Here is a 19035-nt window from a genome sequence, read left to right on the forward strand (position 1 = left end):
AGTATTATTTCTTGCTGCGATTGAACCTCATTAAATTTTTTTTCAATTTTTTTTGTTTTGTTTTTTGGGTCACACCCAGCAGTGCTCAGGGGTTATTCCTGGCTGTCTGCTCAGAAATAGCTCCTGGCAGGCACAGGGGACCATATGGGACACCGGGATTCGAACCAACCACCTTTGGTCCTGGATCGGCTGCTTGCAAGGCAAATGCCGCTGTGCTATCTCTCTGGGCCCCAATTTTTTTCAATTTTTAATAATAATTTTTATTTTGGCCAAAGTGGATTACATATCTTTCAGAGTAACCTCATTAAACTTTATGGGGAAAGCAGTGAGGCTTTAGAGATCATACCAGTGAACAAGTTATGGCAACATTATAGTAGATAAGAAATGCTCAGAAGATTAAAAATATTTGGTAAAGTCTGTGCTAGGAATGAAATGCCAGAAATGAATATGACTCATCAAGGATTCAGCAAGGCTGAACTTTAGATATTGCAGTACTACTGGCCCTTGGTGTGAACTGACTTTAAGTTTTTTTTCTTAATCTTCTACTTTGTTCATTCCAATTTTTAGAAGACTTCTATCATTATTGTCAGCTGAATTTAGACCAATCAATGTATTGTCAACATAGGAATAATCTTTTAATTTTACCTTTTCTTCAATAGAGCAAATTTGTAAAATGATAGGGCCTGAGCTCTGAATGGGTAGGGCATATGCCTTGTGTGGGGCTGATGTGAGTTTAATTCCAGGCAACCCATATGATCCTCCAAGTCTGCCAGGAGTAAGTTCTGAGCACAGAGTCAAGTGTAACTCCTGAGAGCCTATAGATGTGTCCCCCAAACCAAAATCAAAACAAAATAAAAATCACAAAGAAAAAATAAATTTGTAACATAACATTATCTTCTGCACCTATAATGCAATCTAGGGATTTACTTGTAAAGGTAGCCTATATAATTCTTAAGTCTAGTACTGACAATGCTTTAGGAAGGAAGAAGAATGAAATGCAGTATACTTACATTTCAATCAGTATGAATTTGCCTAATATTGACAATATCCTTTATGTTGAGGACAAAAGTAAGACATATGACAGAGATATTCTCAGACACAAGGTAATATCTCATTTTCCAGTGGAAGTATACAACCTTGGGAAAATAATCTTAAAAAACTTTAATCTGGCCTGGGTGTCAGGAAAGTCATTTCCCCCCCTGATAACTAATGAGAAGTGTTGTAGACTCAAAATGCTGCTCTTAGAAAGTCTTCAAGACAGTGATAAAAGTTCAGCTTGGTCAGTGTGTCAAACTAATAAAAAGAAAGGGGGTTGTAGATGAATGAGACAACATATTTTATTGCTTTATTGTTGTGGTTAAGATGCCCACTATTTTATTTACTTAATTTTTGGAGTCTTTAAACTATAATCTTACACAAAAGAACGAACACTTGGAAGTCTGAAATTCAATTAGATGTGTATTTATTGAGAAAGACATGCTTTCTGCCCTTCAGGTAACTTAGACTCTAACAGAAAAGTTAAGACCATTTTCATATTGTTATAATACAAGTTAGAATTGTGCCTCAAGAAAAGGATAAAGTATTAGATGACTACAGGAATATCTGTGTGATATTCCTTCCTGCATTTATTTCTTCAACAAATATTAAACAAGTGTTTTCTCTGGGGTTACAAAGAAATTCACTCTTGGGAGAGCCAGACACATGCATACACACATATATGCATATACATATATGCATATATGTGTGTATAGATAATGAGAGTTCCATAAAAAAGATATGTGTAGATTCTAAAGTTTTACACTCTTTACTTTATTTCTTCATTTAATTCTCACAATAACCTTATGGAATAGGTATTACTATCCTCATTTTGTAATGGCAGAAAATCGGCACTCAGAGAAGTTAAATAAATTGGAGAATCCAAGGTTTGAAAAAGGTAGATGCAGAATTCAAACGTCTTAGTGAATACAAGCCCTATGCTCTTAATGGCAATTATATAACTTCTTTCCAGTAATAATGTTTACATGCTTGGACAAAGGCATTTCTTCAAAACCAAAGCAAAAGCAAAGAATGTCTCTCTGAAATGACTATGATCTGCAGAAATACTGGTAGGTGAATGGGCTTAGAAGTTAGGTGCGGTAGTGAGAACTGCATGAATAAAAGCTCAGGAGACTGGAAACCATCACATACTGGGAAAATCATAAATATTCTTGATTACTGAAGATGAAGCAGGAGGCAGAACACTTTATTTCATAATTAAAACAAAATAACCATATCATCCAGCAGACTGGAGGATGACTCTGAAGGAAACAAGAATGGAGAAACAGTTAAAAAGTATTATGTGAGAAAAGATAAGATAGTATTTGAAACAGGATAGAAGCACAGATGGCAGGAGGATGTGAGGACAGGCAGGAGAACAAGAAAAATGTAGAAAATGCAGAAGGGTGGAATAAATAGGCATTATTATGGAAAGCAGCACAAAAGTGGATTTGAATCCTTGGGTCCTGTCATGGGAGACAAAGATGGCAGTGGTTGGGGTGGTGCGGAGCTGCAAGGCATCTATCTACCTTGCCGATGCTAGCCTAGGATGACCCGCGGTTCCATCCACTGGCGTCCCATATGGTCCCCCAAGCTAGCAGTGATTTCTGAGCACATAGCCAGGAGTAATTCCCGAGCGTTGTTTGGATGTGGCCCCCAAACAAACAAACAAACAAACAAACAAACAAAGATGGCAGTGGTGCCATCAAATAAGAAAGAAGTTTGGGGGAGGTGAGTAAAAGATAAATTCAACTTAGTCATGTTGTGGTGCTAATGGGATAGAAACATGAGGTCAGTCAGAAAATTAGAAATCTGAGTCAAATACCACGGTGAATTGGAAAAGAGTTTTGGGAACCATCAACTTATAGTTGGAGTTAAAACAAAGGGACTGAAAGAGCTTCCTTAGGAAAAATGTATGAAATAAGTTTAGTAAGAAATAACCACAGAGAAGTTAGTGAGAGGATGAGGCAGAGGCAGTGGGGTGGTCTCATATTGAAGGTGAACATAAGATGCCCTTTAAAGAGAAAGGAGACACAGATTAATGACCAAGTGGTTAAGGTGATGGACTGCTAAAGATTAGGCCAAATGAGTGCAGTTAGAGAAATAACTACATTGAGAACTATCATAACAATATGAATGAATGAGGGAAGTAGAAAGCCTGTCTCGAATACAGGTGGGGGTGGGGTGGGGCAGAGGGAGAATTGGGACATTAATGATAGGAATGTTGCATTGGTGAAGGAGGGTGTTATTTATATGACTGAAACCCAACTACAATCATATTTGTAATCAAGGTGCTTAAGTAAATATATTAATTAAAAAAAGATTAGGCCAAATAAACACTCCAGGCAGTTATAAACAGTAGGACTAGAAGAAATAGAATGAAAAACCCAGTATGTATTCAAAGAATGTAATGGATCAATTTGGCTAAATGAGTTTAGTACAATTTTGAAAGATTTTGGGTCTAATTTGTATTGTTAAAGACTTTAAAGCCAGGCCATCAGATTGTGGGTGCAGAATGATCCAGAATAAAGTTTATTTTCAGAGTGTAGAACAGACTAAAGAAAGAAGTTATATTATATAATGAAATATGGAGTACATGATGCTGAATGAAATAAGCCACACATAAAAACAAATAGTGTACATAGGATTCCACTTAGATGTGGTGCATGCAGCAATAAAATTTATAGAGACAGAAAGTTGAATGGTGGTTATTAGGTTATAGAGGAGAAAAGAGGAGTTATTATTTAATTTGCATGAAGTTTAATTGCACAAGATGAAAAGAGTTCTGGAGATGGATAATAATTTTGGTTACAGAACAACAGAAACCAACTGAATGCCACTGAGTGGTTATGATGATAAGTTTTATGTTTTATATCTTTATCACAATTAAATATTTTAAGGAAAGATTAGTGTTTTGAGATCTTTTTTCTGTGAAGGGTGGGCTTCTGTGAAGGGGCGGCATTATGGTTACTGCTGGCTCTGTGCTCAGAAATCGCTCTTGGGGCAATCTCTGGGGACCATATGGGATGCTGGGGATCGAACCTGGGTCGTTCCCAGGTTGGCTGCAAGCAAACTGTGCTATTACTCTGGCCCCTGGAGGCTGTTTCTAACAGTTCAAAAGAACATAGTTTAGTTAGAACTGGGTAGGTAGCAGTGGAACTCTTATGGAATCATACAAAAGGACTCTTGATGACTGGTCAAAAGCTGTCAACTTCATATGGTTCAAACTAATTGAAAGGCAAAGAGAGATAAATTCTTTAACAAAGTACAAGAAAATGTACATTCTTACTATTTATGTTAAGTTGAAAAATATTTCCAAGAGCATTTACTTTCAAACTAATAATCCAAGTAGCAAATATTTATTTTTAATAATTTTAGGCCAATTTGAATAGTTTTTTAAATTTTTATTGGATAAATTCATACTTTGGTTCAGAGTGGAAGTTGGGTTGCCAAAATTGCCTCCAGTAAACATTTGTCTTTCTTGTTTCAAAAGGGGAAAGTTTCCATTTTCCCATTTCATCCTGAAAGCTTTCAAAAACATTGGGCAGTGCCCAGCACTGTCCCCATAACTCACTTCATCATTTCAGCTCTAGTTCTTGCAGTTGGCAGAACTTTGTTGCCAATTCTATTGCTTTTGCCCTGGTCAAAATCCCACAGCACCCGCTGACCTGTCTCTGCACTGAGTTTTTAAATTTTTAAACAAATAATAGGATAAAAATGGGTGACTTTATTATCACTTATAATCAACCCTGACTTAAAAAATTATACATGTATGGGGTGGAGTGATAACATAGTGGTAGGGTGTTTGCACTGCATGTAGCAAACCCAGAACAGACCAGATTACATCCCTGGCTTCCCATATTGTCCCCTGAACCTGCCAGGAGAGATTTCCAAGTGCAGAACCAGGAATAACCCCTGAGCGCTATCAGATATGCCCTCCTCCCCCAAAATGTACACACACACACACACACACACACACACACACACACACACAAACTTTGCTGTAAAACTCATTTCAAGAGACTATTAAAAAAGAGACTATTGAAAAAGAAAATTCACAACAAGATTTCATTTACAGCATATATTGAATGGAATAAGGAATTTTTTTTTACAAAAATATGGGTAATATTTTTTAAATTTGGGTAAATTTAATAAATGCTATTTTTGAGGACTCAACAAACTAAATCAGGTTTTAATTTTCCTAAGTATAATTGATAATATCATTTAAGTTGATAGTCATTCAAGCATTCTGAATACAATTCTTAATTTCCAATATTTCTGAGATAGTTTTCCAAATTTTGAAAATTAAGGAAATTAATGGATAGTGAAATTCTTATTAGTCTGTAACTGCTTATTAGGACTATTTAATTTTTTAACAGTCAATCTTTCTAAATGTTGTTGTGGAAGGAGTAGAGGTTAGAAAACTAAGAATTTAAGATATTGGAATATCACTGGGAATGGTAAGTTACCCAGGTGATCGAGGTGAACCAGAGAGGGACGTCCTGAGAAAGTTGAAAAATGGGCAATTTTCAAAGTTGAGGAGATATGTGATATATCTAAGTAGAAATTTTAGAGGGAAGGATATAATACTGTTGTCTGGATGGGACTAAATACAGCCAAGGATCTGAGATTCAAGAGCATGGCAGCATGATTTACTCCTGCTCAAAAGGATAAGAAGGAATGCCATGTTGCCATGGGAACCAGTGGCTGAGCAGAACAATGACAAAGAAAGGTACTGGGTCTCTCCCAACACCTTTGTTGTTGGTCAAGATATATTCTTATATAATGAAACACTCTTTTTAAATCTTACTGCAGTTAAGAACAAAGGATCAGTAGTTTCTCGAATGTGGTTAAGAAGATTCAGACTGATTTAACTTCAACATGTGGCATGCCAATTATGGTCCCCAAAATGCTAGAAATGATTGTTCCTTAGAAGCTGGATGGATGAAAGAACACACATTTTAGAGAAGGGGTTAAAAAATGTGACATGGAAGGGACACTCAGGTAATTAAGCGAGTGATGGTAGCTGGGTGGCAGGCATGAACTCAGAGATCATCCAAAGGAGGTGACTACAATTCTGACTGTTATCAGGAAAGCACATACAGAATGTGCAGTCACAGATATTCCCTTTGTTGATGGAGGAGTCTTGATTTTTAAATGTTGGTAACTAATCCAGATATTAAGGAAGATGCATCATAGGCCAAACTAAACGTCTATAAGGCCAGTTTGAGCCTGTAGGTTGCAGTGTGGAGGTCTTAGCTTTGGAGTCAGAGACATGTGGTCTAGATAATAATTATGAATCTAGTCACCAAAGCTCTCTGATACTTAGTTTTACCATTAATAAAATGGTGGGTAGAATAATACCTAAATTTCAACTTTTTTAAGGAAAATATTAGAAATGCTTTCATTTCTGGGCCTGGAGCGATAGCATAGTGGTAGGTCATTTGCCTTCCTCGTGGCTGACCCAGGACAGATCTGGCTTTGATCCCTGGGATCCCATATGGTCTCCTGAGTCAGGAGCGATTTCTGAAAGAATAGTCAGGAGTAATTCCTGAGTGTCACCAGGTGTGGCCCAAAACAAAAAAGATAACAAAAAAGAAATGCTCTGCTCTCGTATCATTAAATGAATATAAAGCACCCACAGTCTTTTATTTAGAGGGTCCAGTAAATGGCTCTGTAGACATTTTTTCCCAGTATTTTCTTCTAACATTCAATAAACAAATGTATTATATTAGAAAAGAAAAAGAAAAACCATCAACAATGAAAAGAATGTGAAAAGATGTGGCAGGAGAGAGAGTCAAGAATATTACTCCAGATTAAAATAGATTCCCTTTTATGGAGCTTTTTTTTGAAATCCACTCATCTACAAATGCCTAAAATTCACAATGCAGAAATAGACACATGATGCAGTAAGTGAAATTATAGAAGAAACTTTCAACTTCTAAGAGTTTTATTAAAATAACTTTATATGCAGTATTTTGTTAAAGTAATTCAAAGTAAATTAAGAGGCACAGTTGTTTTTCTCCTAGGTGGTTTAAGATATACATATTTCAGTGATGGTATATATTTCATTTGCATATCAGAAGGTACATGTGAAAAAATAAGTTAAAAACAAAAAAGTAGAAAAGGAAAACTAATTCATTGGTAAGATAAAAACTAGATGTATCTCACATCAGGGGGTCTGTTTTCTAACTAATTAGAGATCTCATGAAATGATGAGGTTTGTTTTTTGTTTTCTTTTTAAATTAATTTATTTAAAGAAAATGTATCACATAGTTGTCATAACTGATCATAATATATTTGTTTCAGGATGACAGAAAGCGAAGTTATTTAAAAATAGAGAAAATAGAAAAACTAAAACATATAATAAAATAATAATAATAATATGAAAAATTTCATTAGTAAATATCTTTGTGAAAAGTATTGTATCTCTAGAAAAGCTATTATCACACTAGAAGAGGGTTTGTTAACCCCCCCCCTTTTTAAGCTAGGAGATACAAGAGTACACTAAAAAAGATGTGTGTGTATGTGTGTGCTGTTTGTGTGATAGTTGATGTTGTTTGCGTATGCACAGCAAAATATGGGAGAAATGGAAAGGGAAAACCTTTGGCTTATGAACAGGGAGACCTTACCTATAATGCACTCTGGCATAAGACCAACTCCAGTCTCTAGGCATACTAGATTGCTCAACCCCATAGTCATTGTTTATGGTCCCGGTAAGAGCTCTTCACCATCACGGTTGTTGCTGTCAGGTTTCTGTAGTTATAGGTCCTGGTTTCTGTACAGATCCTATGTAGAAATGCAGTGATGTGTAGTGTCTTGGTTTTATCTCACCGGTAGGTAGCAATGCAGAGAATCCTGTCCTAAGAAGCAGACTGTTGCAGTTACCAAGTCTTCAGGGTGTTGTAAGGACCCTCGTTGGAGTAAGTTGGTGCCATGGCAGTAGTAGGGCCTTCCTTGGTAACTTTATTTTATTTCTGGTGATGTTGTAGAAAACTTTGATTATTTTTGCAGATGGTATCCAGGGTTCAGGGGTGAATGGTCAATGTTCCATCTACTGATGTCTAAGCCAAGTTACTATGCCAAGAGTTCAGGATATAAGGCCCTACTGCAGCATACAGTTTGTGTGTTCCTATCACTATTAGATAAGAACTCATTTGCATATGTAAACTTTCCCCCATTTTAATGTGCCTGTGCAGATGATACCATGTAATCTAAGAGATTCTTCGATGAGTTAATGTGTAACATTCAAATAGAGAGCAGAGAACTTCAAATGGAGTTTAGATTTGTGTGCAGGTGAGGAAATGATTGCATAAATGAATAAAAGAACTTTTACCTCAAAGGTTGTGATCTGGATGAAAGAAAAAGGTGATTCTGAGAATCCTGTGGGGAAACCCCCTTACGCTGAATTCCTCAGATTTGGCTTTTGGTATGTGTGTCCTGGAGGCATTGGAAAAGTCTGCCCTCATGTAGTTGAGAATATATCTTGACTTTTTTTCTGGATATTTTCCACTTGGTTTAAATCAGCTTCATTCTTAACAGTACTGGTGCTGTCACTTTGGCTTATTTGCTTATCCATGACCATTTTCAAGGCTGTCAAATGCATACATGCAGAAAATTGTTTGGACTTTCTTCTTGTTGGCCTTGGTCCCTTGATCTACTCCATTCTTGTAACTGTCTGGACTTTCTTATCAAAATGACATTTTGTTTTAAGCCCAAATTTGCTCCAGGGACTTTTTAAAAGTTATTGTTTCCCACTATCAATTGGTAACTTTAGAAAAAAGGGGGAAAAGAAACCTACTTTCTCATAAAATCTTTTAATCTCTGTTTTAGATCTAAGCAGGAATAAAAAGGGTAAGTTGAACTGAAATGCAATAACTAGTTAACACACATACACATATTTTCAGATGTCAGTATATGTCTTTATTTATACTGAGACTGGGTAGAAGGCAGAAGGAAATATTTAAGGTCTCAGTACTCTAAGAGGATAATTTGGTAGTTGTATCAAATGTTTGCATTCATTTTGACTCCCTCCTGAATTACCAACTGAGTTTCTTTTTTTTATTAAGTTGATGAAACATTCTGTTTTAGTTTTCTTTATTCCATATAAGAGGGTTCTTATAATTGCACAAAAATTATATTGATGATGGAGATTAAATAAACAGATTCAAGTCATTGCATACTACATAAATTCTAGCTATATAGGTAAGGTGTCTGCCTTGCAAGCGCTAGCCAAGGAAAGGACCACGGTTCAATCCCTCGGCATCCCATATGGTCCCCCCAAGCCAGGGGCAATTTCTGAGCGTGTAGCCAGGAGTAATCCCTGAGCATCAAACGGGTGTGGCCCGAAAAACCAAAAAAAAAAAAAAAAAAAAAAAAAAAAGAAATCACTTGGGGCCGGAGAGATAGCATGGAGGTAAGGCGTTTGCCTTTCATGCAGGAGGTCATCGGTTCGAATCCCGGCGTCCCATATGGTCCCCCGTGCCTGCCAGGAGCAATTTCTGAGCGTGGAGCCAGGAATAACCCCTGAGCACTGCCGGGTGTGACCCAAAAACCACAAAAAAAAATTCTAGCTATATTTATTAGTATATTGTTTATGATTGAGATTGGTAAGATATAACCATAAAAGTACAATTAAACCATATTACTCTGGTTTAAGTTTCTCATGTGGTTGAGCCTTTGCTCAATCATTTTTAAATACAAGAGAACTTTGGAGATATTTACCATGGGCAAAGTTTCTTTTTTAACACAGTTCATGAAGGCCCGGAAGCTAAAAATACACCAAGAGGCCATGTTGTTGGTGGTGTTTAGTAATTTTCTACATCACATTATGAACTTGAACACTATTACAATCTTATTACTAAACTATAATAAAAAATTTTTAAAAGAACTTACAAAGGGAAGCTGGTTACTATATTCCCAATAATTTTATTACAAGTTTTTATTAATTTAGCAATTTAGGTTTTCAACTCTCTCCACCTAACTTCTAGATATACTTTAGGAGATACCATCTTCTATGAAAAGCAATTATTCAAAGGTCTTAATCCTTTTCTCTTAATTACAGATGACATTGAAATAGTTCTTTACTTGGTAGATAATATTTTAGACCATTTTTAAAGATAATTTAGAAAGTGGTCCCATTTTATGGACTTAATGGATTCTTCTTAAAAATAAAATAATGGGTGCTATACGTGCATTTTCATTGAAGTTGGGGAGTTTCTGGGCACAATCACATTAATAATGAAAATACAAAGGTGATTTACTAAGTTAAATAGTTTTGGATTTAATTGCTAACTTTCTTCCTGAATAGTAATTACAGAAATGAGGAAAACAAAGTGAAGGAGTCTAACTAGGGCTCTATAAAACAAATAAGATCCTTAGGGTTTAATTAGAGGACATATCATCATACCAAATGCTAATGCTAATGTTAAAATGGGAACATTGGACATCCAGAGTGGTAAATTTGTTTACTTGCCTTTTGCATATAAGATCCATGAAATGTGTCTGTCCAAAAAACAGTGAAGCTGAAACCCAGGGATTTGTACCTGGACATGATTAATAAAGGTGAATGTGAGTGGTCTGTAAGGCAATTCAGCAAACATAAACGAGACAGGTATATCACTTCACAAAAAACTTTGGTTCTAACATAAGTTATTTAAAAAGAAGAATAATGCATTAGGAGACATAGAACATGGACTAAGGTGTTTATCTAGCATATGGATGACACAATTTAATCTCTGAAACCTTATATGATTCCCTGAACACCACCAGAAGTGATCCTGAAGCACAGAGCCAGGAATAAACCCTGAGCACAGCTGAGTGTGGCCCCTCCCTACTAAAACCAAACAAAAATAAATGAAAGTAAGAGTAAGTACATAAAAATGTGATCTTTCTGAGCAAAAATGCACTGTGCCTTTGGAATTCACAATGACACAGATGGTGGCTGGCATCAAAGTTTGTTTAGGAAAAGAATGATAAAAAAAACACTCTGATGATACAGGCTCTGTAGAAAAGGTAAGGAAATATGTCTAACAGCAGGTACACAATAGCTGTAGCAATGTTGGGAGTGTTAAATATCATTGTCTTTCTATGCATTTTTTCTTCCATCTATTTCATAGTCTATATATGTTTATATATTACAGGTACACATACCTGTGTCTGTCTCTCTCACAGACATACATATGCACATTCCATTTTACTATTACACTACAAATACCAGAGAAGAGACAGTACCCTTTTATTTTCATATTGTTTTTCTGAAGCCATGTACAGAGTTTTTGTTTGTTCCTTAGATGGTTTGAAAAACACCGTTGAGAAAATTTCTTATGTCCATTATAGGTCCATTATAGCTGATCCTGCCTATAAGTAGAATTGTGTGGGATAGGAAAAATATTATTTCTCTTACTATATTTTATGTTTTATTTCTTCTTCTTCTTCTTCTTCTTCTTCTTCTTCTTCTTCTTCTTCTTCTTCTTCTTCTTCTTATTATTATTATTATTATTATTATTATTACTATTTTGTTTTATTTCTTTCTCTTCCCAACAAATGATGATTTTTAATGATTCTAAGTAGCTTGGAATCTCCTCTATACAGTATAGAAAAATTTAAATTCTATAATTTACTTTAGCCTTAATCTCTTTAAAAGCAAAGAGCACATCTTAAGTATATGGTCTAGACTCTAGAGGTAAGAGTTAATGGAATGGAAAAGTAATGAAAGGTTGGGTTACGAGGCTTACGACTTAGCATCTGGCAGCCTGTTGCAGTTATCTACTGCTTAGGAGACACAGATGGGACAGGAGAGGCACATGTAAAACATGAAGTGATATATAAATACTCAGCCATGAAATAAAAAATCAAAATAAATAAACATAAAACATGCTCTTTTAGTAATTGAATATTAATATGATCGTTTCTTTGAATGACATGATCAAACATGACTATTTGGAAAGAGGAACATGTGCAAGTTATGCACATAGTTTGAATAACATATACATTGTTTTCTCAAGGTATCAGTAGAACTAATTAATAAAAGTTCTTCATTCAAATAACTCTTCTAAGTATGCATTCCAGGCAAATATTTCCACATTACATTACCACTTTTCCAGAGTGACACCTGGTCCTATTTTTCAAAGATATTAATATAATAGTTAAATATAAAATATTTGAATTTGTTAGCATTAAATATTTAGTGGTTGGAGAAATTGTAACAGTGGCTAGGAACTTGCCTTGTATGCACTTGACCAGGGTTTCATCTTAGGCTCCATACACGGTCTTCCAAACTCTACTAGGAGTGATTCTTGAGCACAGACACTAGGAGTAAGCCCTAAAAATCATTGGTTGTGCACTCATTCCCCCCATGCAGGAAAAAATAGTAAAACCAAAAAGAGTGTTGAATATTAAAACTTAAAAAGAAAGCACCTCAAATTGTTATGCATAACTCTATTAAAATGCTTTGATTTATTTGTTGGTTCTCTAAAATCTAACTTATATTTGAAATGAACTCTTAAAAACTCATACCAGACTAAATAATCAGACTGAAAACAAAAGCTATTCTTAGGAGAAATTCCACATATAGAGCTAGCACATAATACTTTGATTCAAATAATATTCTTTTAAGGCCTTGTTATTATTTGAGGCGTATAGTCAGAGTGACAACTTTTGTTTTTGTTGATTATTGCATCCTGAAACAATTTTCCTCCTGCCCAATTACACAAGAATTAGGAGAACATTACTATCTGATGAGGCTTAAACTTCTAAACTGCTTGACTTAGAAATTGTGACCCAGGGTTGTGTTCCCTTTGTCTCTGTACTAGCAGACTCCAAATAAAACAAAATCAAGTCCCTCAAGTTCTGTGGAAGGGGAGGCCCGTATTTTTTGCTTTGATCTTAACACGTTGTGAATTATTTTTGGCTGTTGAATATAGAAAAACATAGCCTTATCTAGTTTTTTTAAAGTAATATATTTTTGTAAATCATACAGTGTCTTCCAATCTAAAGCAAAATACCCAGGTTCAATATATTATTTCAAAGTTGATGTAGCATTACTGTTAATAGATTTCCAGAGTGTAAGAAAACTCTCCATTGTTTGATTAATATACCACAGACTGCTAAAAACATATCCATGCACATAAGATAGCAAATTATAAAATGTAGACAGATACACATGCTTTTTCAGTTCCCCTTTTCTACCATTGCAGAAAGCTGTTGTAGTTTATGTAGCAGCTGGCTAGGTTATTGCTTTTATAATACAATCCATAATGCAAAACAGCTCTTTGCCGAACATTTTTTAACAAATCAAGTTGTTTACATGTAGGTAATTTTCCTATAAGTTTGTGCCAATTGGTGTTATACAATATGGTGAAAGTTTTCATTAAATCAAGACAACTGTATTTAGTTAGATTTCTTTCAAACAGAATTATAGCAAAATTATAGTAGTTGATTTGAAGCCATCATTATGAAGTAAATACATAGTTTTAGAAAATATAGACAAACTACAAAAATGGGCTTGTATAATTAAACATTAAATAGTCTAAGTAGTAAAATTCATAGATTAATTGTCTTTCAGTTGTAGTCAGGTCTTTTAAGTATTGTCTGACAACTTGAGCATTAGTTCTTTCATCAGAAGAGTGTCTATCCTTAAAGTTTGGAAATTTCAGCTCTTTTGGAGCACCAATCAGCTGTAAAAAATAATTGGCATCCTCTTCCAAAGTTTCATATTTCCCTAAAAAATCATAGTTGATCAAACATGGATAACAGAGTTTGCTGACCTTTTCCCAATGAATGTCCATTCCTACTGGACGGTGGGAATCCAACAAATATTGGACAAATTCCTTGAATTTGACTCCAGATCCATTATTTAAACCTTCTTCATAGGCATTTGGCCGGTATTTCTTTATAATTGCCTTCCCAAATACTGGATGATAGTAATTATTGGGATGTTCAAATTTGTCCCTGAATGCTGATACTAATCTTTCCATGGGATCACGAACAAACACAGCTTTGGTGTAAGTATTTAAACGCATATATATCCCCTTTAAGTCAAAGCTATCTAATTTTTTTAAATACTTCCTAGAGTGGACAGCATCATGGGAAATGTTGTATGTAGAGGAAGCCAATCCATTTAGTACCATTAGAATCCTTTTCCAGTTGGAACAGCCTACTTTGGGTACTTCACAATATAACACTTTGTGTTTATCTTCTACATAAATCCTGGATACTGCATGAAAAAGACGTGATTGAAGTTGGCTCAACCCACCATATTTCTTGCAAAATTCCTGAAGGAATGACCTGCGTTTTTCTTGAATCATATCTGTTTTCTTCCACTTGTTATCTTGGACTAGACTTTTGTTTAAAGGGTGAATGTTCGCAGACCAATTTATTTCACTGAATTTAAAAATATTATTAGATCTTTGATGTTTTTCAATCAATTTAATTGTTGGTGACTCTTTAGTTTTAGTCAAAGCTTCATCCTTCCCCTGTAGGTTGCTGGTCTTGGTTAAAGCCCTAATAGGACTTCCAGAGGTGAGTAAGTTTTCCTTCAGATGCTCTTGCAAGTGAAACTGGGGGTTCTGTTAAAACAGAGATGGAAAAATGCTGAAAGCATAAGAATAAATGTAGGTATACTAAATAAAGATCTTAACTTATTGGTTTTAAAGTGCTATCAAGTAGGGCATATGTCATGCATGTTTCCAGAATAATTTAGCAAAACAAAATATATTAGACATTTTGTTGTAAGGGTTTTCAAATGCAACATAATAATGAAAAATGGTATTCATGCATAATTTTAAACTAAAGTGTTTTATTTTTATGTATTTAGCTTACTTCTATGGTACTAATCATTTAATATTAACATGCTGCATGGCATTAATGGCTTTTTCACATTAAACTGAACATTATAGGGATGATACCACTAGTTAATGATTTGAATTATAATCTTAGCAAGTTCAATATTAGTTTTTTAATCTTTTCATCTATGTTGATAAAACATATAACTATACCAAGTGCAAAAATACCCATAATCAACCATCTTCATAATCCTTAACCAACTAAAACTCAGAAGGCCATTGTTAGAATAGAAGGGCCCTGAAATTTCAACTGAAATTTGTATTGTAATAGAATGCAAAATAATCATTAAACCATTGATTCTTGAGCTACTAAGGAGTCTATTATCTTTCTGCACTGATTTACTTAGTGCCTCTGAATGTAGATACAAAATGCAATAGTTATTCTGAACCTCAAAGGAAACAGTGAGTAGGATACCAAGACTGCCTTTAGAATGGGAGAAACTACTCACCCAAACCCCATCTGATAAGGGGTTAATATCTAAGATCTTTAAAGCACTTGTACAGCTTAACAAAGAAAAAGCATCGAATCACTTCAAAATGAGACCACACAAACTTCTTCAAAGAAGAAATACAGATAGACAAAAGTCACATGAAAAAAATGCTTCACATTATCATGGAGATGCAAATAAAAACAACAATTAGATATCTCAAACTACAGAAACTGGCACACATCAAGAAGAACAAGAACATCTAGAGCTGGCACAGATATGAGTAGAAAAAGACTCATTCATTGTAGGTGGGAATGTATATTTATTTATTTATTTTGGTTTTGGGGCCATACCCAGCAATGCTCAGGGGTTACTCCTGGCTCTGCACTCAGAAATCATTTCTGGCAGGCTCTGAGGACCATATGAGATGCCAGGAATTGAACCCAGGTCTATCCTGGGCTGTCTGCTTGCAAGCCCTACCACTCCTGCCTCGTTGGTGGGAATGTTGACTGATCCAGCCTTTTTGAAAAATCAGATATTCCTCAAAAAAAACCCATAAAAACAAAACAAAAAAAATAAATAAAAAACCAAGAAATTGAGCTTCCATAAGAACCAGCAATACCACTTTAAGGAATATACCCTAGGGGCCCAAAACAAATGCAGAAAAGCCCTCTGCACTCCTATGTTCATTGCAGCATTATTTACAGTTTCCAGAATCTGGAAACAACACAAGTACACAACAGGTGAATGAATAAAGTAACTATGGCACAATGACACAATGAAATACTATGCAGCTGTTTGGAAAAATGAAGTAATGGAATTTGTTTATACATGGATGGATATGGAAAGCATTATGGAAAATGAAATGAGTCAGAAGAAGAGGAATAGACATAGAATGATCACACTTATTTGTGGGATATAAAAATAAAGGTAGTATGGTAATAATATCCAAAGACAATAGAGACAAGGGCCAGGAAAATCCAGTCCCTGGTAGGAAACTTGCCAGAAATAGCTGGGGAGTGCAAAAGGGGCAGAGAAGGGACCGCTATGACAATGATAGTTGGAAATGATCACTCTGGACAAGAACTGGATGCTGAAAGAGATAAAGTGATATGCATGATCTCCCTTCAGTGACAGTATTTCAAACCACAGTATTTCAAAGAAAAAAAGGAAGAGAGGCAGGCAGGAGTGAGGATGGGCAGGAAACTGGGGACATTGGTTGCAGAAATTGTGAAGGATGTTTTTCCTGTGAAGGGTGTTTTACACTGCATACCTGAAACTAAATCAAAATATAACTGTTAATCTCATGGTGATTCAATTAAATAATTGATTTATTATAAAAACAAAATGTAATTTTATTTGGTTGTGATTACTGAGAGCATTCTATAATACGTAGGACATTCAAAGTCATAACATTCAGCTTAAAACAGAAGCCAATAATAATTGTATAATCCTCGTGATCACTCTAGTTTACTAAGCACTTGCAAAAAATTGCGTTTGCCATCCCCACTTTGGAAAATTCATTTTTAATCAATTATCTTTATTTAAACACAGTGATTACAAATATAATTGTTGTATGATTACAGTCATGTAAAGAACACCCCCCTTCACCAGGGCAGGATTCCCACCACCAATTTCCCGGATCTACCTACTCCCCACCCCACCCACACCTGTACTTGAGATAGGCTTTCTTTTTCCCTCATTCATTCACATTATTATGATAGTTTTCAGTGTAGTTATTTCTCTAACTGCACTTATCACTCTATGTGGTGAGCTTCATGTCATGAGCTGCACCTACATGGGAAGATGGGTGGAAATAAGTGTTGGGACTGAGGCAGTAAAATATTAGAAATGAGATTTGTAGGGCAGTATCAAAGTCACAATACAAGATGGATGCTATGGATATATAAAATATATGCATATAATACTATCAATAGGAAAACAAGGAGAAAAAAATTCCAGTGACTGTCCTAACATAAACCACTGTTAGAACGGCCCGTCCTCCTCCCAAAGCGCATTCCATTAGTGTAGGGAGAGGCAGGGGGAAAGCCTGTTGACCCCTATAGAGTCCACCTAGATCTGCGCCCAGGGAAGGCCTGAAGTTCAAGGGAGAAAAAGGGGGACAGCTGGGGGCCTGCCAAGCCTCCCAGCACTCCCCAGGCCAGGGAGAAGGGCTCCGGTATGGGGCCTCCCCAAACCCCATACCTGGCAAGAGCTGGTCTCCAGAATCAAAGAGGAAACCGCAAATCAGATGTCTGCCTGCCCTCCTCCCCATGCACCTCCCCCCTGGAGAACGGAGGGAGGGGGGAAGCCTGAGGACCACTAAGAGTCCACCTGAACCCACTTCTGGCCATCTGAGCTGGCACCCAGGGAAGGCCTGGAGTAAGGGGAAAAAGACAAGGATGGCTGGAGGCTTGCTAAGCCTCCCAGCACTCCCCAGGCTAGGGAGAAAGGCTCCGGTATGGGGCAAATTTATTTTTTTAATTAATTTCTCACAGTCAGAAACTATAATCATGTAGAATTTCATACATGCCTGAGAACTCTGCTTCTTTCCAAATTCAGAATGTCTAGGAACTTGAAAAATCTATTTGATATTTTGCTGACTAAAGTTTATTAAAAGTAGAATAAAAAGTTTGTTTCTTTATCATGGATGAATCAGACTAAGTACCACCTACCCTCATTGATTGCTTCCTCTTATAACGGTCTCAGAGACTGGATGATGGAAAAAAACAAAGACTAGATTTATAAGATAAAATTCTCTGAATAGATTGAGAATTGTCAGACTTTAGCTTTTACTCTAAACTAGGGAATCTTTTCAAGTTTCTGAATAACACATGCTTGAAAAAAGTAAAAAAGATTGGTCAATAATATACATATAAGATTGTCAGCATATTACTGGAAAATGAATAAATAAATGATATGCTGGTGCCACAAGTATAGAGGTTTAGGGAGCAATGGAAAAGTTTCCTATAGGATAGGTATATCTAAAATATTCAGATTATATGTAAACAGATATTAGTATATTTACTATTGCACTCCCAGTGTCTTTAAATTTACTACTGACCTTCCCATAGTTTCCACTGAATAGTCCAGCTATAATTCAAACTTTACTCCATCTCCACTTTTATCATTATGTGGAGTGACTTCCAATACAAACAGATGAAACAGATGCTTTGCTCTTGATTAGTTCATCTTTAATAGGAATATTTATTATTTTAACCGACCTTTAACTCACCAGAGCCAATATTACCTTTAACTTGCCTCTATCCCCATCATTTATTTATTAGTTTTTGGGACATACTCAGCTGTACTCAGGGATCACACTTAATGGGCCAAGAAGATAATATAAGGTGCCGTGGATTGAGCCTATCTCAGCTGTATGTCCAAATGCATTCACTACAGTATAGTCTCTTGGAAACTGTTTTCTACCTTAAATTGCTTTTAATTTTGTAATTTTTCCCACTTTCTATACATTATCCCAGCTCTTATTAGCCACATGAATGATTCTACTTCCATTAGGGCCCTGAAGATCCTATTTGCAAGAATGTATTTCCTGTCTATTTTTTTAAAATTATATTGCTTTCTGATATTTATTCCCAAAGAACCTTTTCAGTTTTACTCATAGCATAAATCACAATGGTAAATGTTTCCATTTATTTAATTTCATGTTGTATCTTGAAAATTTGGTTTGTTTTGGGCCACACCTGATAGTGCTCAGGGTTTATTCA

At 35.6% G+C, this 19035-nt stretch overlaps 1 protein-coding gene across 2 annotated transcripts in view; it reads right to left on the minus strand.

Annotated features, from left to right (window-relative positions):
• Positions 1 to 13388: 13388 nt before the first annotated feature.
• CHST9 (carbohydrate sulfotransferase 9) overlaps positions 13389 to 19035 on the minus strand; it is a 322915-nt gene continuing 317268 nt past the window's right edge. Inside the window, exon 5 of one of the 2 annotated variants that reach the window (XM_049769567.1) lies at positions 13389 to 14603. In XM_049769567.1, the coding sequence (XP_049625524.1) occupies positions 13527 to 14603 (1077 nt within the window). In that variant the 3' untranslated portion in view covers positions 13389 to 13526. The remainder of the gene's footprint in view (positions 14604 to 19035) is intronic. The other variant, XR_007493786.1, reaches the window with a different exon arrangement.

Source organism: Suncus etruscus, chromosome 3, assembly GCF_024139225.1.
Source record: "Suncus etruscus isolate mSunEtr1 chromosome 3, mSunEtr1.pri.cur, whole genome shotgun sequence".
In the NCBI taxonomy this organism is placed as follows: domain Eukaryota; kingdom Metazoa; phylum Chordata; class Mammalia; order Eulipotyphla; family Soricidae; genus Suncus; species Suncus etruscus.